The following is a 26,239-nucleotide window of genomic DNA, read 5'->3' as shown; positions in this document are numbered from 1 at the left end:
ATGCCAAAGAGCTCCATTTTGGTCTCATCTGACCACAACAGTTTCACCCAGTTCTCCTCTGAATCATTCAGATGTTCATTGGCAAACTTCAGACGAGCATGTATAAGTGCTTTCTTGAGCAGGGGGACCTTGCGGGCGCTGCAGGATTTCAGTCCTTCACGGCATAGTGTGTTACCAATTGTTTTCTTGGTGACTATGGTCCCAGCTGCCTTGAGATCATTGACAAGATCCTCCCGTGTAGTTCTGGGCTGATTCCTCACCGTTCTCATGATCATTGCAACTCCACGAGGTGAGATCTTGCATGGAGCCCCAGGCCGAGGGAGATTGACAGTTATTTTTCTTCCATTTGCGAATAATCGCACCAACTGTTGTCACCTTCTCACCAAGCTGCTTAGCGATGGTCTTGTAGCCCATTCCAGCCTTGTGTAGGTCTACAATCTTGTTCCTGACATCCTGGAGAGCTCTTTGGTCTTGGCCATGGTGGAAAGTTTGGAATCTGATTGATTGATTGCTTCTGTGGACAGGTGTCTTTTATACAGGTAACAAGCTGAGATTAGGAGCACTCCCTTTAAGAGTGTGCTCCTAATCTCAGCTCGTTACCTGTAGAAAAGAGACCTGGGAGCCAGAAATCTTTATGATTGAGAGGGGGTTAAATACTTATTTCCCTCATTAAAATGCAAATCAATTTATAACATTTTTGTTTTTCTGGATTTTGTTGTTGTTATTCTGTCTCTCACTGTTCAAATAAACCTACCAGTAAAATTATAGACGGATAATTTCTTTGTCAGTGGGCAAACGTACAAAATCAGCAGGGGATCAAATACTTTTTTCCCCTCACTGTATGGCTAATTAAGCAGCCCATATATAGAGCAGTACTTGTAGACTAGCACAGGAAAGCAGCGCCACAGATGAAAGGAGAAATGAGTGATTAAACCTGAGTTAGTAAGTAGCCCATTGTTGGTAGAGCGTGCACGGCTCGCCTTGCTCCCTCCGACAGTCAAACAGTGAGATTTTTGTAAAATGTTCATGAAAGTAAAGTAATATAACTAGTAATATAGCTAGTAATATAACGTGTTACTTTTGTTAAATGTAACAAGCAATATGTAATGTATTACTTTCCAAAGTAACTAATGACAACACTAGTTGTAGGTGAAGGCTGTGCCCCTGTTTGAAGCCCCAGGGAGGAAACAGAATGGCACATGAGGGGTTAAAAAGGTCTCAGGTCCAGCTTCCTGATTTATATGAGCAGCAGTAAAAATAAGATGAACGCGTGTGTGATGTATGGTGTGTGTGTTATGGACTGCAGTTAAAAAAATAAGCGAATGCCAATTAAAAACCCACTGAACAAAAGCATATGGACCGGGGCATATGGGGGTGGAGAGAGAGAGAGGCGGAGGGTGCTGAGGGGAGGACGGCTCGTAATAATGGTTGGAACGGAACGAATGGAATGGCATCAAACACATGTGATTGATGTATTTGATACTATTCCCCTTATTCTACTCCAGTCATTACCACGAGCCTGTCCTCCCCAATTAAGGTGCCATCAACCTCCTGTGAGAGATAAGAGAGAGAGAGAGAGCTTGAGATAAGGATAGAGAGTGAGAATTGTTTTGTAAAATCAAGTGGGGTGGTCCAGCTTGCCAAAATGTCTGCATGTTTGACCAGTGCCAGCATCTCAAATGAGAACCAGACAAGGTTAAAGCGGGGTCAGCGGAGGCAGCTGGGTGGCCATTTTGATTCGTTTCCTTTGGTGGACAAAAGAGATGAAGAGGACGCCTTGTTTGTTGCTAATTAGCCTCTCCTTGCTCTATCACTTCCTGCGGTCAGAATAATCACTTCCTGAGGTCAGGACTATCTCTTCCTGTGGCTAAGATGATTACTATTCATACTCAGAGGGATCATTCTCACTGGTCAGTAAGAGCTGCTTCTGTAACCATGCATGAAATAACCATTTTATCTATGAGGAAGCCTTCAAACTGCTTCCTTAACGCTACTGTCCAATTCAACTATGGGAACTCCTGTCCAATCCTTCTATAGAGTAGTAAGCTTTATTCCTGTCCAGCCCTTCTTTACAAGGTCCTGTTCAACCTGCTTCTCAACCAGCTGGGTTCAATCAGTCATCACACAGTCGTTTCAAAGCCTCTTTTCTGTCCACCAGGGAAAGCGTATGAGAAGAACACCACATAGTGCCACTGTGTCTGGGAAACACAGCAAACTCAACACATCAAAGGAATCTCTATTTGGGATAAAACATATTTTACAACAAACTAAAAAAGGGACAACTATTCCTCAGAGATTTGAGACTACAGTCTTTGATTACACAACCACACCATGCTAAGTAAAACACCACAAAATACACACAGTGCACAAACTAAAAGCATCACACTACACACGAGGGAACCAATCAGAGATCCCCATCAAAGTCTTACTATCACAGAGGGACCAATAGCCCAGCTCGGCACAGGTTAGTGAATCTAAGCTATAGCTAAAGGATCAGGGATACCTACACACAGCACTGCAGAGCTCTACCTACCTATCCGTGGCTACTCTCTGCCCTTAACAACTGGTGTCAGATCAGTTTCCCTTACCTCAGCTCCAACATTACCCATTTACCAATGACTCAACAAAACTGATCCAGAACCAGTTGTTAAGGGCATAAAGTGACCACACTATACTATACACACATTGATACCTTATGCCTCGCTTCGGTGGCCATCTTATGTGATCACCATGGTAGTTGTAGGGACTGGAAACACAAGAGGACTGTTATGACTTCTATTATATCAGGATCTACAGGCTAGGGAAATGCAATATAAACTCAGCGGCGCTCCACTTTCCTGTGGAAAATGTTGCGCCTGTGACATCCATCTAACATTTCAAAGAGAAGTCAAGTTTTCCAAATGGACCACTTCCAATGTATCCATAACCTCAGTGGCATCCAGCATGGACAGCTGTCGTGTTTTTGTTCCCTGCTAAAGCTGTGTTGTGTGTGTGTGTGTGTGAAAAGTAGGCTAGGAGAGGAGAGAGAGTTTCCTCCCCCAGATGGTTGCTTTCAGAGGAGGACTGCATGGAATGTGTTGTGTAATGTTCTGTTGTGGAAACTGTTGCAGCAATTTGGCATACAATGCGGGCCGAATAAGCAATGAAGGGGGCACACAGTCACACACAGTTACACACACACACACACTGATTGGTGTCGGTAGATGCCATTTCCCCACTACCGCCATGAAACAGCCAATCATTGATGTCAAACAGTAAATCACAAGTGATCAATCAAATGCAATCACCCAGATGGAAACACATGGCGATCAATGAGCTACAATGTGGACGTTATGACTCTGTGCGCTTATGTTCTCCCCTCCCCGTCACTCTGGTCCCCTCCCCCGTCACTCTGGTCCCCTCCCCCGTCACTCTGGTCCCCTCCCCCGTCACTCTGGTCCCCTCCCCCGTCACTCTGGTCCCCTCCCCCGTCACTCTGGTCCCCTCCCCGTCTTGCCCTCCCTGTCAGTGGCTCCCCCTGGTCCCCTCCCCAGTCACTCTGGTCCCCTCCCCGTCACTCTGGTCCCCTCCCCCGTCACTCTGGTCCCCTCCCCAGTCACTCTGGTCCCCTCCCCCGTCACTCTGGTCCCCTCCCCAGTCCTGGTCCCGTCCTCTGGTCCCCTCCCCGTCACTCTGTCCCCCCGTCACTCTGGTCCCCTCCCCAGTCACTCTGGTCCCCTCCCCCGTCACTCTGGTCCCTTCCCCCGTCACTCTGGTCCCCTCCCCCGTCACTCTGGTCCCCTCCCCAGTCACTCTGGTCCCCTCCCCCGTCACTTTCCCCCCCGCACTGGTCCACTCCGTCCTCTGGTCCAGTCACTCTCCCCGTCACTCTGGTCCCCTCCCCAGTCACTCTGGTCCCCTCCCCCGTCACTCATCAGCAGTACTGAGTGATGGCACACAGGCACTCTGAGAGCAGAGGGAAGGAGGGAGAGGAATGGCAGGCATTTTGTGTGTGAGGGAGAGATCAGCCTGAGAGAGGCAGGAGAGACACTCAGGAGAGAGAGAAGAATCTGACTGTTCCCTCAGAGGAATCAGAGCTCAGATGGAATCTCTCAGTTATCTTCAGAGTCTCTGTGCCTCAGTATCTGATGTCATCACCGCTGGACAAACTGGACCAGTAGGCAGAGAACTGTATGTTCCTCCTGCTTCCTCTCCTCACTTCCTTCCCCCATCTCTCCATCTCTCCCGCTGTCTCGCTATCCATTGCTTTATCTAGCTGTCTCCCCATCTCCATCCCTCCCTCTCTTGCTCTGCTCTCTCCTCTGTTTCTCTCCTTCCCTCTGTATTCTGCTCTGAAAGGCTCTGAGCAACACCAAAGCCAGGTTACTCGTCATTAATACATTGTGTGTGTGTGTGTGTGTGTAGGAGAATCTATGTACTCACCCACTGGGTCCAGGTCTCTGGCCTTGGGTGAAGCGCCAGTCGGCGTTAGGAGGCTTTTGCTGTGAAGAGAACACAAAATCAAAATCAAATCTCTGTTTCTACACACCAACGGAACCATGGGACTGTGTGTCCGTCTGTCCGTCTTATTCATTACTGTTTGGGTCTCAGTCCATCTGGGCGTGTGTGTGGAGTGTGTTGTGTGTGTGTGTGTGTACTCTTTTTGTCTGTAGTCAGGGGGCTGAATAAAGGACATACATCTTTCAGCCTGCATGGGCGGCCATTTTGTTCTGAACTCCATGTAGCAGAAAATGTCAGTGAAGTTCACAGAGACACACACAGAGACTGGGACTCCGCTCCCAATTACAGTCACAAAACAAAATCAACTAGGGAATTAAACGAGATTACACAGGATATGGACTGGATTTGTGTCATCCTTGTTGCATTAATGATTATACCCTTAATACAGAGCTTCAAGCTTTACAAAGTCTCTACTAGATTCTACAAGATGAAAGTCTTAGTTTATCAGATTCAGACAACACAACGTGTCCATTGAAGAGATATTCCCTAACATTTATTCACCAGGGCCAATAGAAATAGGTGACAATGTCTAAAACGTGTTGTGGCTGATACACAGTGATAAGGACTCTATATAACCTGTATATTGCCAACTTAACTGGTTGTGGCTGATTCACAGTGATAAGGACTCTATATTGCCTGTATATTGCCACGTTAACTGGTTGTGTATTTATTCCTTGAGCTATTATTTTTCTATATTTTCTCTCTACGTTGTTAGGAAGGGCCCGTAAGTAAGCATTTCACTGTTAGTCTACACCTGTTGTTTACGAACCATGTGACAAATAACATTTGATTTTGATTTACTTTGACACGCTTCTAGAATCATCAAGATCCCCAGGACCATAACTGAGAGCCCAATGACTCCTCACCCAGTCTGTGGTTGTTGGGAGAGATAGGAACAGGGCTAATTGAGTGACTGTATTTCCCCACATCCATCTTTCTTCCTTCTCTACCTATTTTACAATCCCCTCTCTCTTCTCTCTCTTTCTCCATCTCTCTGTGGTTGGGCAGTGAGGCGGTAAATAGACCCTTGGCTCTGTTCCAGACTCTGTCTCCTAATCGACACAGAAGGAGGAAACAGGAGAGAAGAGAGAGGCTCCCCAGAGAGAAGCCAGCACTGCTGCCACCCACCTCCCTTGGATTATTAACACTACTGTTCTACCACAGAGAGGGACGAAAGAGAGAGGGGGAGGGATGGAGGGAGAGAAGGAGGAGGGTGGCAGAGAGAGGAGGAGAGGGGTAGAGAGAGGGGTAGAGAAACACACTATCCAATTTCAATAATACTTTCACCACCAACATGTAATTTACAAGCTGCGCCAAAATGACCCACTGATTAAATGTCAGTCTACCTAAGGGTCTCATGTAACACAATAATACACATCGCTCGCATCTGAATGAAAGTTACATCCTGTCAAGGATCCTTTAAAATGTATACTGATGAACAGCGGCAGCCATCTTTAGTGGCTGGCTATATGGTTACATGTTGATAGGAGAATGTAAATAAAACCAAACAGCCTGGTCTTTGAACTATGAATAGGCCTCTAAATAAGACAATCATGACGGGGAGGGAAGAAAGATGTGTAATCTAATCTTCTCCACTCATGTAGTGGGTATCTTGTCTCGAACTGAGAGACAGACGCACAGACAGATATTTCCCCATCTCTCTTTCTGCTGGTTTTGGCGGCAGTTGCCATGGCAGTAAGTGGGGAGAAGAGAAAACGTGTTTCCTCATCTGAAAATGAACGAGGGGCCCAACATTCCAGCAGTGTGACGCTCACTGCCGACAAAAACATTCCCAGAGGTCATTCCCAGGTCTCACCACAGGCATGTGGAATAAAGGTAAACAGACTCTCGGCTGACGTTCCATACCGGGACACTATGTAGTGTTACTGTACTGAGGTGAGTTCACACATTAAAAGGGTCAAGTGACGTTACCAAGAGAACAACCTTCTGTTAGAACATTAACAGCTCAGGGTTATTTCTATTTCATTCAGTTTGTATGTAATGTAATAAATGCGTTCTTACTTTCTGCCCTTAAAACCCAACCCATAATAGTTAAAATAGGGACCAGTGCTCCAGAAAGCTGATCCAGAGTCAGTTATTAAAGGCAGAAACGAGAAAGTGACCAGAGAGGATCAAACCAAGCAGACTCCCTCAGTGAGAAGCTCTGCCTGCTCTGAGGTCAGATAGGGATTATGGTTCTCCTGTTCTGATCCATAGAGACTTACCAGAATTACAGCTCCTCGCGCAAAGTTACCACTGGACAGAGTTAGAACCATAGGTAGAGAACCTACTGCCTTACAGCCTGTTTATGTCCCTAAGATACTGTACATGAAGCGTAGCTAGAGAACCTACTGCCTTACAGCCTGTTCATGTCCCTAAGACACTGTACATGAAGCGTAGCTAGAGAACCTACTGCCTTACAGCCTGTTTATGTCCCTAAGATACTGTACATGAAAACAGTCAGTATAGAGGTTTAAAATCATTGAGGATTTATCTGATGCGGATAAGGATAATCACAGTGAGTGATAGCTCTGGACTCAAGTGGGAAAAGACACAAATCGCTGGACATGAACATCTGGAATCCATCCCAGTATGTGTGTGTGTGTGTGTGTCGACCCAGAAAAGGCACTGGCCAGAATCTGAAGAATAGAGGAGATTCACAGCAGGCTTCCCCGCCGAAACACACACACCACACACACCGTCCACTGGCATGGTTCTCACACAGGCTGGACCCACCTGGTGCTGTGTGCCATGTGAGGAAGTTACCGTTTCCAAACGCACATACACACAAAAACACATACACCCACAACTCTTCGCATTGACAGAACTGTGGCTAGACTGCACCTGGGGCTCTGTCTGAAGTCCTTCCAACAGTAAATAATATAATAATATATATAAGCCATTTAGCAGATGCTTTTATCCAAAGTGACTTACAGTCATGCGTGCATCAATTTTACATATGGGTGGTCCCGGGAATCGAACCCACTACCCTGGCATTACAAGCGCCATGCTCTACCAACTGAGCTTCACAAACCCCCACACTCCTGCATAATATTATCCTAGTTATCACAATACATGCTTTTTAGTTCCATTGTCCACTAAGTCATTCTGATGATGACACTAGAGGAAAAACAGATTATTATGAATCCTAATACTAAAGCTCTATCTGGACCCTAGTGACAGAGTCAACAATGTAGGAGCCACCAGGAGGCTAGGCCCAGCGCTGGAGACATGAAAGGAAGACTGTTGATGAGCTTTATTCAGACACACTGGACCACACTGAGACACAGTCACACAGGATATGAGTCAGGGACAGATTCAGTGAGCCATGCAGGCCTGTTGGCAGCACGTGCTGCTTCTTCGTCCGTAAAACACACAATGTTTACAAAACACTCCATATCTAGTCACCACACGTGACCACACTAACACATACACACACACAGCTACATACTGTAGTGTCAATGCAACACGTACCCTGAATGTGGTACTTCACTACACACTCCAACAGTTCCAAACACAAAGAGCCTCTGATGAAGAGTTACACACTCCTATTGAAACGAGAGGAGCTATGGGGACACTGGGGACCTAGGGCCCTGCTAACATTACACACCCCTGTAGGGCTTGGAGTGTCTGACTATAGGCTATCTACACACCACTGATTGTGTCCTCTCTGTGGCTCTGGCCCATTAGAGGCCAGTCCGTCTGTCACTGTGGCACACCTGCGTAACGCCATCCCTCGCTCTCTTTCTCTCTTTCCCTCCCTTCATCCTTCTCTCCTCACTGTTCTACACGTGTCACTGAAGCAGGGAGACAGATGTTACCCTGACGACCCCGGGGACAGGCAGATTCAGAGAGCAGAGAGAGAGAGAGAGACAGAGACAGAGACAGAGACAGAGACAGAGACAGAGAGAAATCTGATGACCAGGTAAACACCCTGCTATCTCGCATGAGAGAAACACAAGCTGTGTAACCCACCAGAGAAACGTAAACTGTGTAACCCACCAGAGAAACATAAGCTGTGTAACCCACCAGAGAAACGTAAACTGTGTAACCCACCAGAGAAACATAAGCTGTGTAACCCACCAGAGAAATGTAAACTGTGTAACCCACCAGAGAAACATAAGCTGTGTAACCCACCAGAGAAACATAAGCTGTGTAACCCACCAGAGAAACGTAAGCTGTGTAACCCACCAGAGAAACATAAGCTGTGTAACCCACCAGAGAAACGTAAGCTGTGTAACCCACCAGAGAAACGTAAGCTGTGTAACCCGCCAGAGAAACATAAGCTGTGTAACCCACCAGAGAAACGTAAGCTGTGTAACCCACCAGAGAAACGTAAGCTGTGTAACCCACCAGAGAAACACAAGCTGTGTAACCCACCAGAGAAACACAAGCTGTGTAACCCACCAGAGAAACATAATCTGTGTAACCCACCAGAGAAACATCAACTGTGTAAGCCACCAGATGTGTAACTCACCAGAGACACAAAATAGAAACTAAAACTAAACCACAACTGTACCCACTCACCTCTTTCTGTAGGGACTTTACTAAAACTATAATCACTGGTTAGGCTAAATTAAAAAAGGATAAAATAAATGTAAAAAGGAGAAAGAGGCCACAGTCTCTCCACATGAATCATCAAAACTAGAGCACAGGCAGCCATCTTGGAAACCCAGAGCTACATAGTCAGTCAGTGAACAGAGAGGAGTCCTCTGTATACTGCATGTGGACAGATCTTCAACATATTATAATTTTCCCTCTGCACCCCGAGAACACAGAGTGGAATGGTATTCCTAACAAGTGCTCTGGGAATGAGGTTTGAGAGAGCTGCTGCCACAGGCATACAGACATCCACACAGGGCGAGGTCATGGTTGTCTTGTGACTCAGAGTCAGAGGCATGGAACCAATCAGGGTTCAGAGGACAACAGGAAGTGAGAGGTTGAGCGCCGACTCTGGAATTCCTGTTTTTCAGCCACTGCTTTACTCTTTGACTGATTCACCCCCTCTTCTCGCTTTCCTTCCCTCTGTTCCATCCTCCCCCTCTTACCCCTGCTCTTTTCCAACCCTCTCTTCCTCTCTCTGACATCCTGTTCCCCTCCACTTCCTATCTCACTATTCCATTACTCTAGCTCTGGTATCTATTTTCATCTGTCGTTACTCTCCTCCTCTCCGTCTGTCTAAACCATTCCCTCTATCTCACTCCACTCTCTGCCCTCCAATCCAACCATTCCCTCTCTCCCTCATTCTCTTGTAGTACAGTGCTTCCCTGCTGATCTTGTTTAGTAATTGGAAGTCAGAAAGAGAGGGAGACTGCATTTCCTAGCCTTGGGTCAGATTAAATATTAAATCTCTCCTCTCCTTAATTTCCTCTAGCTGGATGACACGGTAAGAAGAGCCCCTTTGCCACGTCCTAAAGAGAAGGATGAGGCTCAACAACACTAGGCTTTAGGAGAACTACTGCATTGCTACGTGACTTAGTCAATCTAGGTCAGCAGGCTCAAGACTGGATGTTAAAAATAGTATCATAACCATGAGTTGAATTCTCCATTCAATATGGTAAGCTAAGTTAATAAAGACAACCATCTTTGGATAAAACCTTCACCGCCACTGGTTATAACCTAGTCCTTACAGACCTCAAACGTCATTGGACAAGTGATTTTTCAGATAACTCTATTAGCCATATCACAGGTGTATCTCACCAATACCCTGCCTTCTGCCCCCTGGTGCCCTCACCTCATTGGCTGAGTTCATTAGGTGCTTCCTGTTGAGCGTCATACTGAGTGTGTTGTTGTGGCTCATCATGGGCGTCTTGACAAACACAAAGTCACTGCGGCTGGAGATGGTGGAGTAGCAGGGTCTGTAGGTCCGTGTTCCTGGGGGGTCCTGAGCCCCTCCCACCACCTCCATGTAACGGATGGGTCCATCTGTGTTGAGCTGCAGGTGGAGGTCCTTGTTGGGTCTCTGATGGTAGGCCCTGCTGGGCCGGTAATGGCTGTAGCAGCAGCCCGTCCCTCCATGGTCGCTGCGGTGGCGGAGGCATCGGACCATGAGGATGAGGAAGGTGAGGAAGGACACGGCCGAGACACAGGCCAGTGAGATGATGAGGTACAGTGTGATGTCAGACATCCCAGTCCGCCGCATCACTGACGTCTTCCGGTTGTCCGTGGCGGCGTCGCTGGCGCCCTTCTCCTCCACAGTTACCGTAATGGCCACAGTGGTGGAGAGAGTAGGTTCGCCGTTGTCCTGGACGACCACGATGATGTCATAGGCGGAGCCACCCTCCTCCTCGGCTAGCTTGCGGGTGGTGCGGAGCTCGCCGGTGTGGGGGGTGATGAGGAACAGACCAGTGTGAGGCCCGGGGGCGATGGAGTAGAACAACCAGGCGTTATGACCACTATCAGGATCCACCCCAACCAGTTTATTAATGAGATGCCCCGGCCCAGCCGACTGGGGTACACTGAGCTGCAGCCCCGTATCCTGGGGGAAGGGGGGGTACACGATGAGGGGCGCGTTGTCGTTAAGATCTACTACGAACACATGCACAGTGACATTGGCGGTCCGGGGTGGCGCCCCGGCGTCTCGGGCCTGCACCTCGATGCGGAAGGCGTTGAGGGTTTCATGGTCCAGGGAGCGCATGCTGTAGATGCGTCCAGTCTCTGGGTTGATGTAGACATAGGAGGAGATGGGGGAGCCCTGGACCATGCTGGACAGGATGGAAAAGGAGACGCGGCCGTTGTCCCCCGTGTCTGGGTCAGAGGCCATCACCATGGCGATGGGGGTGCTGGGGGTGTTGTTCTCGGGGACGTCCACTGAGTAGGAGGGCTGGGAGAACGATGGAGCGTTGTCGTTCACGTCTGACAGCTTGACCATGAAGGTCGTATGCGATGACAGGGGAGGGGAGCCAGCGTCGGTCGCCATGATGACCACGGTGTAATCGGCCATGGTCTCTCGGTCCAGGTTGCCGTCGGTGATGAGGTTGTAGTGTTCTCCAAAGGCGGAGTTGAGTTTGAAGGGCAGGCCAGACTGGACCTTTAATGTTACCTTGCCGTTCTCACCAGAGTCCAGGTCCCTTGCGCTGATGAGGGCGATAACTGTTCCCGGCGCTGCATCCTCCTGGATAGGACTGGTCAGTGACGTCAACATCACCTCCGGAGAGTTGTCATTCACGTCAGTGACTTCAACTATGATGTTACAGGATCCCTCCATGGCGGGGGTTCCCCCATCCCTGGCCTGCACAGTGATGTGATACACATTCCCTGTCTCATAATCCACGTGACCATTCACACGGACCTCACCGGTTTTAGAATCCATGCTGAATAGCTTGAGCACCCGGTCCGGCGTGTATTTACTAAACAGGAAGGAGATCTCCCCGTTCTGGGCAAAATCCGCGTCGGTCGCGTTCAGTTTCGTTACTAAAGTGCCCTTTTCAACATTCTCCAACACGCTAACTTTTTTCACCGGCTCGTCAAAGACGGGCGCGTTGTCATTGACGTCCAGAATTTTAATGAGTAGAAGAGTGGAGCCAGACTTCTCTGGCTGACCCCCGTCTACGGCAGTGAGCAACAGGCGAAACGAGGCCTGCGTCTCCCTATCCAAAGCCTTCTCTAAAACTAACTCGGGGAACTTACTACCGTCAATTTTCGTTTCCACATTCAAAACAAAACAGTCGTTGGGTGCGAGGTGATAAGTGCGCAAAGAGTTGATACCCACATCTGGATCGTGCGCACTCTCCAGTCGGAACCGTGTGCCCGGCGCGGCCGCCTCTGATATCTCCAAGGAAATATTCTTAGTGGAAAACTGCGGCGAATTGTCATTCACATCCATAATATCCACAAGAACACGATGTATTGCTAAAGGGTCCTCAAGTACAATCTCAAGATGTAGTGAACATGTTGTACTTAATTCGCACATGTGTTCCCTGTCAATTGTCTGTCTAATAATCAAATCCCCAGTCGCCTGGTTCACCTCGAAATACTGCGCGTTAGATTCCGAGACCACCCGCAATTTTCTCTGAATTATCATTTGAACAGTGAGACCCAAATCCCTAGCGATATTCCCGACCACAGCCCCCGGCCTGAGCTCCTCTGACACCGAGTAGCTGAGCTGCGCGGTCGCGCCCATGAGGCACGCCAGGGAAAACCATAGCCTCAGCACGGGCCATCCTCCGCAGTGCTTCCTCTGTCTGGATTCCATTGTGAGAGGGGTCCGGGGGATGGAAAAAGTGTAAAGTTCCTCTTTACCGTAACTAATCCATAGTTCCGTGAAAACGACGGTACCAGGCTGTTGGTAAACACTTCCGTTTAAGAAAAAGTGCGGTGGGAAGTTTATGAGTAATCATGACGCCCTAATTCTATATGGAAAATAAAGAGGAAAGGTACAACTCCATGAAGGCTCGGCTAAAACTCTCCCCACTCTGTCTCCTCTGCTCCGCTCCTCTTAGGGGCGGGGACACAGACACAAAAACCCGTTTCCTATTGGCCGAGAACCCGGGACTTGCTCCCCATACAGAAAGAACTCTTTCACAAAGCCGAGAGAGTGAAAACTTTTTAGAGGCACTTCTTTTGCACTGACAACCAAGTTACAGACATGTTACAGGCTAAATCCATTATTGTTTTAAGCAAAACAACTCTGAATGCACAACAGAAAGGCAACGGCAAGCGTAAAAGCAAATAATTTAGAGGATTTAAAAAAAGAAAAGTTACTTATGCCTTTCCAAAGGCATGCTGCACAGACCGAAACAAACAAGGGTGGGTTTGAACCACAAGTGTATGTATGAACTTGTTGCTATGTTTCGTCAACGAACGGAACTACTTCCATTGAATATAGGCAACATTAAAAAGTAAGCGTTGAACTGATGGTCAAATTGCAATGATAGATTTAGCCGCAAGGTGGCATGTTTCCAAAGCGTTTCCTTTTCAGAAGTGTTGATAACGCTTGAACAATACATCATTACGTAACCACAGACTCGTCTTGGCAAGGAGGCAGCAATGTAATTGATAACCAATACAAGGAGCATTGGCCTACTTACAGCAGCTGTTTTGTAAAAGGCCTATTAAAACAGATAAATGGCATATGCACTTATTTACATTTGACATTTTAGTCATTTAGCAGACGCCCTTATCCAGAGCGATTTAGAGTTAGATAACAAAGGTCACTTATCACGTTTGATCCGGTGCAAATTAGTTGGCCTACTGTACTGATTTAATGGGAAATTACAGTGCTATGATATAGGCCTAAAGAAATCCATATAATTCACTGGTATGCTAAATGAAGAAATCAACGAAAGAGGGTTAAATTACTATTTAGACATAATTTGTCTGATGTAAATTCCATAATTTTATAAATCCTAATTTTCTTCAGCATTTTCGTTATGAAGAAAATATTTTACATGAACCCACAAGCCTACATTTTTTCTGTAGTTGATAAGTGTGTACAATTAATTATTTTTCTGAACTACTCTACAACCATATATGACATGCAGGTTCAGGTATCATCCATTCTCACAGACTACAACGTTGAAGGGAATGTGCATACCAGTAAGCATGTTTTGGCGCTAATATTATAAAATATTATATACTATATTATATAACATTAGGCCGACATTATTATTTCATAAGGTGCACCATGGAATATTAAACGTCACAATATCGGCTAACATTCATCATAATTTCTCAGGGTGTGATGTCCCAACTGATGGTGGATCTCCACTCACTGATTATGACATCATAGCCTACGTGAAAAATAAACTCTGAATTCTCATGATAGGACGTCATAAAGCATTAGAGTCAGGAATATTATTCGTCACAATGCTATTGTTTACTGCTCACCTGCTGGCTCTCAAAGGTCCAGGCGCTGTCGGGTAAAGACGCGTCTAGAACATTGATCATCTCCTTAAAGTCAGTGGTGCTGCTGGGCTTAACGAAGGTGAAATCACTGAACTCTGACATGGGAGAGAGACAGGACCTGAAAGACTGACTCTGAGACAACATGTCCCCTCCCAGGACCTCCACGTACTTAATAGGTCCGTCAGTGTTGAGCTGGATCTGCAGGTTTCTGTTGGGGTTCTTGTAGCCGTTCAAGTCGTCCAGTCTCATGCAGCAACTACCGCTGCTTCTGCTGTTTCTAACGCACTTCACCACTAAAATGACAAAAGTCACCAGAGACAGCACGGACACCGAGGCCAGAGAGAGGATCAAATACAGGGTGATTCTCCCGCTTTTCTTGCTGGGCTCTGGCGCTTTCTGCCGGAGGTCCAAAATGGGTTCGTGTAGCCCGTCCTCTACCAATATGGCCACTGTGACCGTTGAAGACTGGACCGGTTCCCCGTCGTCCTTTATCTCTATAAGCAGCCTCTGAGAGTCGTCGTCCTGCTCGGACACAGAGCGTTTAGTCCTCACCTCCCCTGTGTAAAGATTGACACTGAACAGAGAAGCGTCTGTGGCCTCCGCCAGCTTATACGAGATCCAGGCGTTATGGCCCGAGTCTGCGTCCACGGCCGTTACCTTAGTAACCAGGTGGCCTGCTTTAGCGGAGCGGGGCACCTTCTGGTGAGAGAGCGAGCCCAGGGCAGCGGAGGGGTAGATAACAGCGGGGGCATTGTCGTTCTGGTCCAGGATAAAAACATGGACAGTGGCGTTGCTGCTCAGAGACGGAGAGCCGTGGTCCTTTGCCTGCACCAGAATCTGAAACACCTTCACTTTCTCATAGTCAAACGAGTGCATGCTGTATATGCTGCCGTTATCAGAGTTCATATACACATAGGAGGATACAGACACGTCCTGCACTTTGGAGGCTAGGATGGAATACGAGATTTTGGCATTATCCCCGAAATCCAGGTCAGATGCCGATACTGAGGTGAGCATGGAGCCTGGTAGTCCATTCTCTTTAAAATAGACATCATAGGAGGGCTGAGTGAATTTAGGGGGATTGTCGTTGACATCAATGATACTGACAGGTATCGTTTTCTTGGTAGTCAGGGGAGGGGAGCCCGAATCAGTGGCTCTTATCTCAATATTATACTCTGAGAAGCTCTCTCTGTCTAAAACACCACTGGTGACCAGTGCGTAATTATTAGAAAAGGACGGTTTCAGATTAAAAGGATAGTCTCGCGGGAGCTGTAAGGTTACTTTACCGTTATTCCCGGAGTCTAGGTCCCGGACACTAATCAAAGCTACTACCGTGCCACTGGGTGCGTCTTCGGGCAGAGGCCTCGGTTTTGAGGTGAGGACGATTTCAGGAGAGTTGTCATTAACGTCTACGACTTCTACCTGCACACTACAATGTCCCTCCATTTTAGGGGTGCCTTTGTCTTTCGCGCTGATGTCGATTTCAAAATTTGCAGCCATCTCGAAATCTAATCCTCCCTTTAAAAATAATTTCCCGGTTACAGGATCAATCTCAAATACAGACAGCACGAAATCTGGTGTATGCACACCGAAAGAATACTCTACCTCCCCATTTTGGCCCTCGTCGATGTCTGTCGCTTTAGGTTGTAGTATTAAAGTACCCTCAGCACTACTTTCACTTACAGAAATTTTGTACACAGTTTTTTCAAATACGGGAATATTGTCATTATTATCAAGCACTGTAATTGTTATTTGTGCCGTTCCGGATCTTATCGGATTGCCCCCATCAAGCGCTGTCAATAATAGCTGATGGACAGCTTTTTTCTCTCTGTCCAGAGGTTTAGCCAAAACCAGTTCTGGCACTTTTCTTCCACCAGTGATTTCTTTTAATTTTAAAGTAAAACATTCGTCTTTACTAAGAGTATATGATTTTAGAGAATTACTTCCAACATCTCGGTCTTGTGCGCTTTCTAATGGAAAACGTACACCTGCCGCTGTTGATTCAGCTATCTCTAACGTGTGTTGTTTTGAAGGAAAACTAGGGGAGTTGTCATTGATATCTTGTATTTCTACCTCGACACGATATAGTTGTAACGGGTTCTCAATGACAACCTGCAGAGGTAAAACGCAGCTGAAGCTTTGTCCACATAAAGTCTCTCTGTCTATTCTCTCATTGACGACCAGCTCGCCCTTCCCCGCATCCACACTGAAATACTGCTTACCAGCCTCAGCCGCGACATGCAGTTTACGGTCAAAAATCTCAGATAGTCCCAAACCCAGATCTTTGGCTAGATTTCCTACTACAGAGCCTTGTTTCAGTTCCTCTGGGATGGTGTAGCGAGTCTGTCCGTCTATTGTACTCCACAAGAGAAAGGAATGATGCCACCAAAGAGCCAGCCATCTCCAGTCTCGGTATCCCATTCTCTTTGTCATCCCTGATCTGTTATAACACAATTCCCACTTAAATACTGTCCAGAACAAAGAGCTTCATATCAAAACGCATGTCCAGAATGTATATTCCATTTAGCATTTTTCCATTAATTTTTAATCACGATATGGACGTTGTGTTTGGAGTATACAGTATTTCAGTTTATGGAAGCGCATCCCTCTCGCTCCTCCAGCTCTGAGTATTGTAAGGGTCACGGTGCTGAGGCTGGGGGGAGGGAGTAGATCTCTTTGTACAGTTCTGCACACTATTGGAGCACAGCGTGCAATTGTAACACCCAATGAAGGGCCAACAGAACAGACTTCTTAAAGCCACAGTATCCACACTACCCAAGCGCTCTAACTGACAGCACACAGAGAGAGTACCATTAGCCCGTGCAACAACATACTGTTCATATTGATGTACAAAATACTATGGGCAGCCAAGAGGTAAGCCTATGAATCAGAATGTGTAAAGGTGTAAACCAGGATGGAAAATAAAATATTCTGTTGCTCACATTTACATTTTTGTCATTTAGCAGACGCTCTTATCCAGAGCATAGTGAGTGCATACATTATTTTTTAATATTGGCCCCCCGTGGGAATCGAACCCACAACCCTGGCGTTACAAACGCCATGCTCTACCAACTGAGCTACATCCCTGACGGCCATTCCCCTCCCCTAACCTGGACCCCTCTCCTAACCTGGACGACGCTGGGCCAATTGTGCGCCACCCCATGGGTCTCCCGGTCGAGGCCGGCTACGACAGAGCCTCTAGTGGCACAGCTAGCACTGCGATGCAGTGCCTTAGACCACTGCGCCACTCAGGAGACTTCATCCAAAACAGTAATTCTAAAAAGAGCCCAGTGGAAGGAAACTTTTTTTTACTATTATAGTTTATATAAACTATTAAATGAGCTGCAATCAATCATAGAAATACCAGCAATTGTACAATTAAAAAATGTACAGCAACTGTAAATGTATTTCTCTGTTAGCCTGCCATGAGCCCACAAAACCACACAGTTGATTCCGAGGGGGTCTCGCTGTCCACACTGGTGGTGCTGAAACCCCTCAGCCTCCATTCCATGGTCGGATACCAGAGCATCTTGTCACAATAGAACTACCACCACGTTTAACACCCACAGAAACATTATTACTCAGTCACTGATGATCATGACCAGGGGATTCCTGTGGTTTTTCTAATCATCCATTGAACATAGCTGCCGACGTCAACAGTTAAATGAAGAGTAACCAGCTGAAAAATATTTTTTACATAATTAAATTATGAAAAACTGAAACTCTGATTACGAATCATATTATTGTTAGGTTCAGTGGCAGAGTTTTTCACCGCACCTACTTCCTCTAATACATGACAAAATACTGAGCATAAATTATACGCTAGCCACACAATATTCTTATTCAATCTGAACGACTATGACAAAGCTATGATGAATGGAATGAAATACACAACAGTGGAGGTTATTTTGTTACGTAGACGTCTTATGGTGATTAATGACGTCACAAAACAGTCTACATTCGAGAATCATGATAGTCACAATAAACTACAGTTCGCCGCTCACCTGCTGGCTCTCAAAGGTCCAGGCGCTGTCGGGTAAAGACGCGTCTAGAACGTTGATCATCTCCTTAAAGTCAGTGGTGCTGCTGGGCTTAACGAAGGTGAAATCACTGAACTCTGACATGGGAGAGAGACAGGACCTGAAGGACTGACTCTGAGACAACATGTCCCCTCCCAGGACCTCCACGTACTTAATAGGTCCGTCAGTGTTGAGCTGGATCTGCAGGTTTCTGTTGGGGTTCTTGTAGCCGTTCAAGTCGTCCAGTCTCATGCAGCAACTACCGCTGCTCCTGCTGTTTCTAACACACTTCACCGCTAAGATGCCAAAAGTCACCAGAGACAGCACGGACACCGAGGCCAGAGAGAGGATCAAATACAGGGTGATTCTCCCGCTTTTCTTGCTGGGCTCTGGCGCTTTCTGCCAAAGGTCCAAGATGGGTTCGTGTAGCCCGTCCTCTACCAGTATGGCCACTGTGACCGTTGAAGACTGGACCGGTTCCCCGTCGTCCTTTATCTCTATAAGCAGCCTCTGAGAGTAGTCGTCCTGCTCGGACACAGAGCGTTTAGTCCTCACCTCCCCTGTGTAAAGATTGACACTGAACAGAGACGCGTCTGTGGCCTCCGCCAGCTTATACGAGATCCAGGCGTTATGGCCCGAGTCTGCGTCCACGGCCGTTACCTTAGTAACCAAATGGCCTGTTTTAGCGGAGCGAGGCATCTTCTGGTGAGAGAGCGAGCCCAGGGCAGCGGAGGGGTAAATAACAGCGGGGGCATTGTCGTTCTGGTCCAGGATAAAAACATGGACAGTGGCGTTGCTGCTCAGAGACGGAGAGCCATGGTCCTTTGCCTGCACCAGAATCTGAAACACCTTCACTTTCTCATAGTCAAACGAGTGCATGCTGTATATACTGCCGTTATCAGAGTTCATATACACATAGGAGGACACAGACACGTCCTGCACTTTGGAGTCTAGAATGGAGTAAGAGATTTTGGCATTATCCCCGAAATCCAGGTCAGATGCCGATACTGTGGTGAGCATGGAGCCTGGTAGTCCATTCTCTTTTAAATAGACATTATAGGAGGGCTGAGTGAATTTAGGGGGGTTGTCGTTGACATCAATGATACTGACAGGTATAGTTGTCTTGGTAGTCAGGGAAGGGGAGCCCGAATCAGTGGCTGTTATCTCAATATTATACTCTGAGAAGCTCTCTCGGTCTAAAACACCACTGGTGACCAGTGCATAATTATTAGAAAAGGACGGTTTCAGACTAAAATGATAGTCTCGCGGGAGTTGTAACGTAACTTTACCGTTATTACCGGAGTCTAGGTCCCGGGCACTGATCAAAGCCACGACTGTGCCACTTGGCGCATCTTCTCGCACCTGACTCGGTTGGGAGGTGAGGACGATTTCGGGAGCATTGTCGTTTAGGTCAACCACTTCCACCTGCACGCTACAGTGTCCTTCCATCTCCGGAATACCTCTATCTTTAGCAGTAATATCAATTTCATAATTTGCAGCAGTTTCATAATCTAATTCACCTTTCAAAAACATCTCCCCTGTTTCCGTATCAATATCAAATGTAGAAAGTACAGACTCAGGTGTGTGCTCACCAAATGAATATTTTACCTCACCATTTTGACGATCATCTTCATCCGTTGCCTTAAGTGTAACCATGAAAGTGCCTTTTGCGCTAATTTCGCTGATGGAAACTTTATACACTGATTTCTCAAATACGGGGATATTATCATTTACATCAAGCACTGTGATTGTTATCTGTGACGTCCCGGATCTGACTTGACTCCCCCCATCTAGTGCTGTCAATAGTAGCTGATGGACAGCTTTTTTCTCTCGGTCAAGTGGTTTCTCTAAAACCAGTTCAGGGACTTTTCTTCCATTACGAAGCTCTTTTACTTTTAAACTAAAACAGTCGTCTTTACTGATGGTATAGGATTTAAGTGAGTTGCTTCCCACGTCAGGGTCCTCTGCGCTCTCCAAAGGAAAACGCACACCCGCTACAGTAGATTCTGCAATTTTTAAAGCCTGCTCCTTTGTGAGAAAAGTAGGGGAATTGTCGTTTATGTCGCGTATTTCCACCTCAATTCGATGCAACTGTAACGGGTTCTCAATGACAACCTGCAGAGGTAAAACGCAGCTGGCGCTTTGTCCGCATAAAGTCTCTCTGTCTATTCTCTCATTGACGACCAGCTCGCCCTTCCCCGCATCCACACTGATATACTGCTTACCAGCCTCAGACGCGACACGCAACTTACGGTCAAATATCTCAGATAGTCCCAAACCCAGATCTTTGGCTAGATTTCCTACTACAGAGCCCTGTTTCAGTTCCTCCGGGATGGTGTAGCGAGTCTGTCCGTCTATTGTACTCCACAAGAGAACGGAATGATGCCACCAAAGAGCCAGCCATCTCCAGTCCCGGTATCCCATTCTCTTTGTCATCCCTGATCCGTTATAACACAATTCCCACTTAAATACTGTCCAGAACAAAGAGCTTCATATCAAAACACATTTCCAGAATGTATATTCCATTTAGCATCGTCCATTAGTTTTGATATAGAAAATGATGTTTAGATTACATTATCTTTCCTTCTGTGTAAGCACATCCCTCTCTCTCCTCCAGCTCTGAGTATTGTAAGGGTTACGCTGCTGAGGCTGGGGGAGGGAGTAGATCTCTTTGTACAGTTCTGCACACTATTGGTGTACAGCGTGCATCTTTAACACCCAATGAGAGGCCAACAGAACAGACCTCTTAAAGCCACAGCAGCAGCCAGGCGCTGCATATAATCACTCTGACACAACACACACACAGAGAGACTGAGAGACAGAGAGAGAGAGATGATAAAATCACTATTTTTGATATACTGTCTATATTGTTGTGAAATATATTATAGCCAACATAAAATAATGCGTTAAAGTGTAAACAACCATGATCATCATAGAAATGTGTCAACATGTAAACCATGATCAGAAATATTCTCTCATTACGCACAGACAACATCCAAAACACTGCCATTCTAGAAGATCCCAAAGGAAGGAAATACATGGTTTTACTATTATACATTATCTATTGATTGAGCTGCATTAAATGTGGAAAATATACACCACCGTTCAAAAGTTTGGGGTCACTTAGAAATGTCCTTGTTTTTGAAAGAAAAGCAATTTTTTTGTCCATTAAAATAACATCAAATTGATCAGAAATACAGTGTAGGCATTGTTAATGTTGTAAATGGCTATTGTAGCTGGAAATGGCTGATTATTAATGGAATATGTACATAGGCGTACAGAGGCCCATTATCAGCAACCATCAGTCCTGTGTTCCAATGGCACGTTGTGATTGCTAATCCAAGTTTATCATTTTAAAAGGCCAATTGGTCATTAGAAAACCCTTTTGCAATTATGTTAGCACAGCTAAAAACAGTTGTGCTGATTAAAGAAGCAATAAAACTGGCCTTCTTGAGACTTGTTGAGTATCTGTAGCATTAGCAATTGTGGGTTCGATTACAGGCTCAAAATGGCCAGAAACAAATAACTTTCTTCTGAGACTCGTTAGTCTATTCTTGTTCTGAGAAATGAAGTCTGTTCTATACAAGAAATTGCCAAGAAACTGAAGATCTCGTACAACGCTGTGTACTACTCCCTTCACAGAACAGCACAAACTGTCTCTAACCAGAATAGAAAGAGGAGTGGGAGGCCCCGGTGCACAACTGAGCAAGAGGACAAATACATTAATGTCTAGTTTGAGAAACAGGCACCTCACAGGTCCTCAACTGGCAGCTTCATTAAATAGTACCCGCAAAACACCAGTCTCAACGTCAACAGCGAAGAGGCGACTCCGGGATGCTGACCTTCTAGGCAGAGTTGCAAAGAAAAAGCCATATCTCAGACTGCCCATCTTAATCTTTTATTTTTATTGGCCAGTCTGAGATATGGCTTTTTCTTTGCAACTCTACCTAGAAGGTCAGCATCCCGGAGTCGCCTCTTCGCTGTTGACGTTGAGACTGGTGTTTTGCGGGTTCTTTGTTTCTGGCCATTTTGAGCACTAGTCTCAAGAAGGCCAGTTTTATTGCTTTTTCAATCAGCACAACAGTTTTCAGCTGTGCTAACATAATTGCAAAAGGGTTTTCTAATGATCAATTAGCCTTTTAAAATGATAAACTTGGATTAGCAAACACAACGTGCCATTGGAACACAGGACTGATGGTTGCTGATAATGGGCCTCTGTATGCCTATGTAGATATTCCATTACAAATCAGCCGTTTCCAGCTACAATAGCCATTTACAACATTAACAATGTCTACACTGTATTTCTGATCAATTTGATGTTATTTTAATGAACTAAAAAATTGCTTTTCTTTCCCAAAACTTTTGAACGGTAGTGTATAACTTACAGCAATTATAAATGAGCCTCTGTTTGCCATCGCAGCCACAAAACCAACACAGCTCATTCATTCAGAGGGAGTGTCGCTGTCCATGGTGCTGAAACACTCTGCCTCTATAAACAGTCGGATGGAAACAGAATCACGCACAACACCCATTACAGGCAGTAACAACAGAGATTACACGGTCTCTGAGGATTACAACCAACAGTGTCAAATCATTCAGCTATTTCGAAATCATAGCGAAATCATATAGCAAATTATCCTAACTTGGATATATCTACAGGATAGAACAATTACGCTGTTTTGTTGAATGCTGAAATTATTTCGACCTGACAAAACACTGTTTGAATTCTAAGTGTCACTCCGACTTCAGTTGTACAGCACAGTTAGTAACTATTTATTTACTGAATTTAGTACGTGACAAATGGAGTCTCAAAATTAACCTAACATTATATTCCGTCATTGTAAAGGAAACTACTATCAGAAGAACAAGCTGAGATTTGGTAAATGTTGAAACACAAAACACGCATTTTTTGTAGATATGTATGTTAATACTATACGTCACAAAACAGTCTACATTCGAATATCATAATCGTCACAATCAACTACAGTTCACCGCTCACCTGCTGGCTCTCAAAGGTCCAGGCGCTGTCGGGTAAAGACGCGTCTAGAACGTTGATCATTTCCTTAAGGTCAGTGGTGCTGCTGGGCTTAACGAAGGTGAAATCACTGAACTCTGACATGGGAGAGAGACAGGACCTGAAGGACTGACTCTGAGACAACATGTCCCCTCCCAGGACCTCCACGTACTTAATAGGTCCATCAGTGTTGAGCTGGATCTGCAGGTTTCTGTTGGGGTTCTTGTAGCCGTCCAAGTCGTCCCGTCTCATGCAGCAACTACCGCTGCTTCTGCTGTTTCTAACGCACTTCACCACTAAAATGCCAAAAGTCACCAGAGACAGCACGGACACCGAGGCCAGAGAGAGGATCAAATACAGGGTGATTCTCCCGCTTTTCTTGCTGGGCTCTGGCGCTTTCTGCCAAAGGTCCAAGATGGGTTCGTGTAGCCCGTCCTCTACCAGTATGGCCACTGTGACCGTTGAAGACTGGACCGGTTCCCCGTCGTCCTTTATCTCTATAAGCAGCCTCTGAGAGGAGTCGTCCTGCTCGGACACAGCGCGTTTAGTCCTCACCTCTCCTGTGTAAAGATTGACACTGAACAGAGACGCGTCTGTGGCCTCCGCCAGCTTATACGAGAGCCAGGCGTTATGGCCCGAGTCTGAGTCCACGGCTGTTACCTTAGTAACCAGGTGGCCTGCTTTAGCGGAGCGTGGCATCTTCTGGTGCGAGAGCGAGCCCAGGGCAGCGGAGGGGTAAATAACGGCTGGGGTATTGTCGTTCTGGTCCAGGATAAAAACATGGATAGTGGCGTTGCTGCTCAGAGAGGGAGATCCGTGGTCCTTTGCCTGAACCAGAATCTGAAACACCTTCAGTATCTCATAGTCAAACGAGTGCATACTGTAGATGCTGCCGTTATCAGAGTTAATGTACACATAGGAGGAGACAGACACGTCCTGCACTTTGGAGTCTAGGATGGAGTAGGAGATCTTGGCATTATCCCCGAAATCCAGGTCAGATGCGGATACTGAGGAGAGCATGGAGCCTGGTAGTCCATTCTCTTTGAAATAGACATTATAGGAGGGTTGAGTGAATTTAGGGGGGTTGTCGTTGACATCAATGATACTGACAGGTATAGTTTTCTTGGTAGTCAGGGAAGGGGAGCCCGAATCAGTGGCTGTTATCTCAATATTATACTCTGAGAAGCTCTCTCTGTCTAAAACACCACTGGTGACCAGTGCGTAATTGTTAGAAAACGACGGTTTCAGATTAAAAGGATTGCCTCTAGGGAGGTGTAATGTTACTTTACCGTTATTCCCGGAGTCTAGGTCCCGGGCACTGATCAAAGCCACTACTGTGCCACTGGGTGCGTCTTCGCGCAATGGACTCGGCTTGGAGGTCAAAATTATTTCAGGAGGGTTGTCGTTTACGTCAACTACCTCCACCTGAACACTACATTGTCCCTCCATTTCCGGAGTGCCGTTATCTTTTGCACTGATATCAATTTCATATGTAGCAGCATTTTCAAAATCTAATTCTCCTTTCAAAAACATCTCCCCTGTGTCTGAATCAATATCAAATATAGAAAGCACAGCATCGGGGGTGCGCTCACCAAATGAATACTTCACCTCCCCATTTTGACCATCGTCTATGTCTATCGCTTTAAGTTTTACCATAAAAGTACCTTTTTGACTATTTTCGTTCATGGAAACCTTGTATAATGCCTTTTCAAACACTGGACAATTATCGTTTACATCAAGCACTGTAATAGTTATCTGTGACGTCCCGGATCTGACAGGATTCCCCCCATCTAGTGCTGTTAATAGTAGCTGATGGACAGGTTTTTTCTCTCGATCTAGAGGTTTTTCTAATACTAACTCTGGGACTTTTCTTCCATTACTAAGGCCTTTTACATTTAAACTAAAGCAGTCGTCTTTACTAATAGTGTAAGACTTTAGTGCGTTACTTCCCACATCTTGGTCCTCTGCGCTCTCCAAAGAAAATCGCCTGCCTACAACAACAGATTCTGCTATTTTCAACGTGAGTACTTTTGTTATAAAATTAGGTGAATTGTCATTTATATCTCGTATTTCCACCTCAATTCGATGCAACTGTAACGGGTTCTCAATGACAACCTGCAGAGGTAAAACGCAGCTAGCGCTTTGTCCGCATAAAGTCTCTCTGTCTATTCTCTCATTGACGACCAGCTCGCCCTTCCCCGCATCCACACTGATATACTGCTTACCAGCCTCAGACGCGACACGCAGTTTACGGTCAAAAATCTCAGATAGTCCCAAACCCAGATCTTTGGCTAGATGTCCTACTACAGAGCCCTGTTTCAGTTCCTCCGGGATGGTGTAGCGAGTCTGTCCGTCTATTGTACTCCACAAGAGAACGGAATGATGCCACCAAAGAGCCAGCCATCTCCAGTCCCGGTATCCCATTCTCTTTGTCATCCCTGACCCGTTATAACACAATTACCACTTAAATACTGTCCAGAACAAAGAGCTTCATATCAAAATACCTCTCCAGAATACATATTTCATTTAGCATTATTTCGTTAATTTTGTATCACGATAAGGATGTGTTTAGATTATGTTGTATCTCCGTGTGTATGAGTGCATCCCTGTCTCTTCTCCAGCTCTGAGTAGTGTAAGGTTTACGGTGCTGAGGCTGAGGCTGGGGGGAGGGAGTAGATCTCTTTGTACAGTTCTGCATACTATTGGTGCACAGCGTGCATCTCTAACACCCAATGAAGGGCCAAAAGAACAGACTTCTTAAAGCCACAGCAGCCAGGCGCTGCCTATGCGCTCTGACACAGCACACAGCAGACAGACACAGACACAGAGAGCGCGAGAAGGACTGTATTTTCCATTAAAT

At 46.1% G+C, this 26,239-nt stretch overlaps 3 protein-coding genes across 26 annotated transcripts in view; all 3 read right to left on the bottom strand.

Moving 5' to 3' along the window:
- LOC121532782 (protocadherin gamma-C5-like) overlaps nucleotides 1-26,239 on the bottom strand; it is a 211,211-nt gene that overhangs the window by 7,670 nt on the left and 177,302 nt on the right. For 21 of the 24 annotated variants that reach the window (XM_045205131.1, XM_045205139.1, XM_045205130.1 and 18 more), the window contains exon 2: nucleotides 4,423-4,481. In XM_045205131.1, the coding sequence (XP_045061066.1) occupies nucleotides 4,423-4,481 (59 nt within the window). Of the gene's footprint in view, nucleotides 1-4,422; nucleotides 4,482-10,234; nucleotides 12,903-18,350; nucleotides 20,982-26,239 lie in introns of those variants that run through there. The other 3 variants (XM_045205073.1, XM_045205079.1, XM_045205087.1) reach the window with 2 other exon arrangements.
- LOC123481079 (protocadherin beta-16-like) overlaps nucleotides 4,423-26,239 on the bottom strand; it is a 55,122-nt gene continuing 33,305 nt past the window's right edge. The window contains exon 2 of the mRNA XM_045205143.1: nucleotides 4,423-4,481. The gene's annotated coding sequence lies outside the window, so the exon portion shown is untranslated. The remainder of the gene's footprint in view (nucleotides 4,482-26,239) is intronic.
- On the bottom strand, nucleotides 23,310-26,001 carry LOC121532793 (protocadherin gamma-C5). Its single transcript, XM_041838588.2, has one exon. The coding sequence runs from the start codon at nucleotides 25,813-25,815 to the stop codon at nucleotides 23,347-23,349; it is 2,469 nt and encodes an 822-aa protein (XP_041694522.2). The 5' UTR covers nucleotides 25,816-26,001; the 3' UTR covers nucleotides 23,310-23,346.

The sequence above is a fragment of the Coregonus clupeaformis genome, chromosome 2, assembly GCF_020615455.1.
Source record: "Coregonus clupeaformis isolate EN_2021a chromosome 2, ASM2061545v1, whole genome shotgun sequence".
In the NCBI taxonomy this organism is placed as follows: domain Eukaryota; kingdom Metazoa; phylum Chordata; class Actinopteri; order Salmoniformes; family Salmonidae; genus Coregonus; species Coregonus clupeaformis.
The sequence above is the reverse complement of the archived record's forward strand: the minus strand, read 5'-3'. Positions and strand labels throughout refer to the sequence as shown.

Coding starts and splice junctions, on each gene's coding strand:
- LOC121532793 (XM_041838588.2), bottom strand. CDS start 25,815: ATGACAAAGAGAATGGGATACCGGGACTGGAGATGGCTGGCTCTTTGG.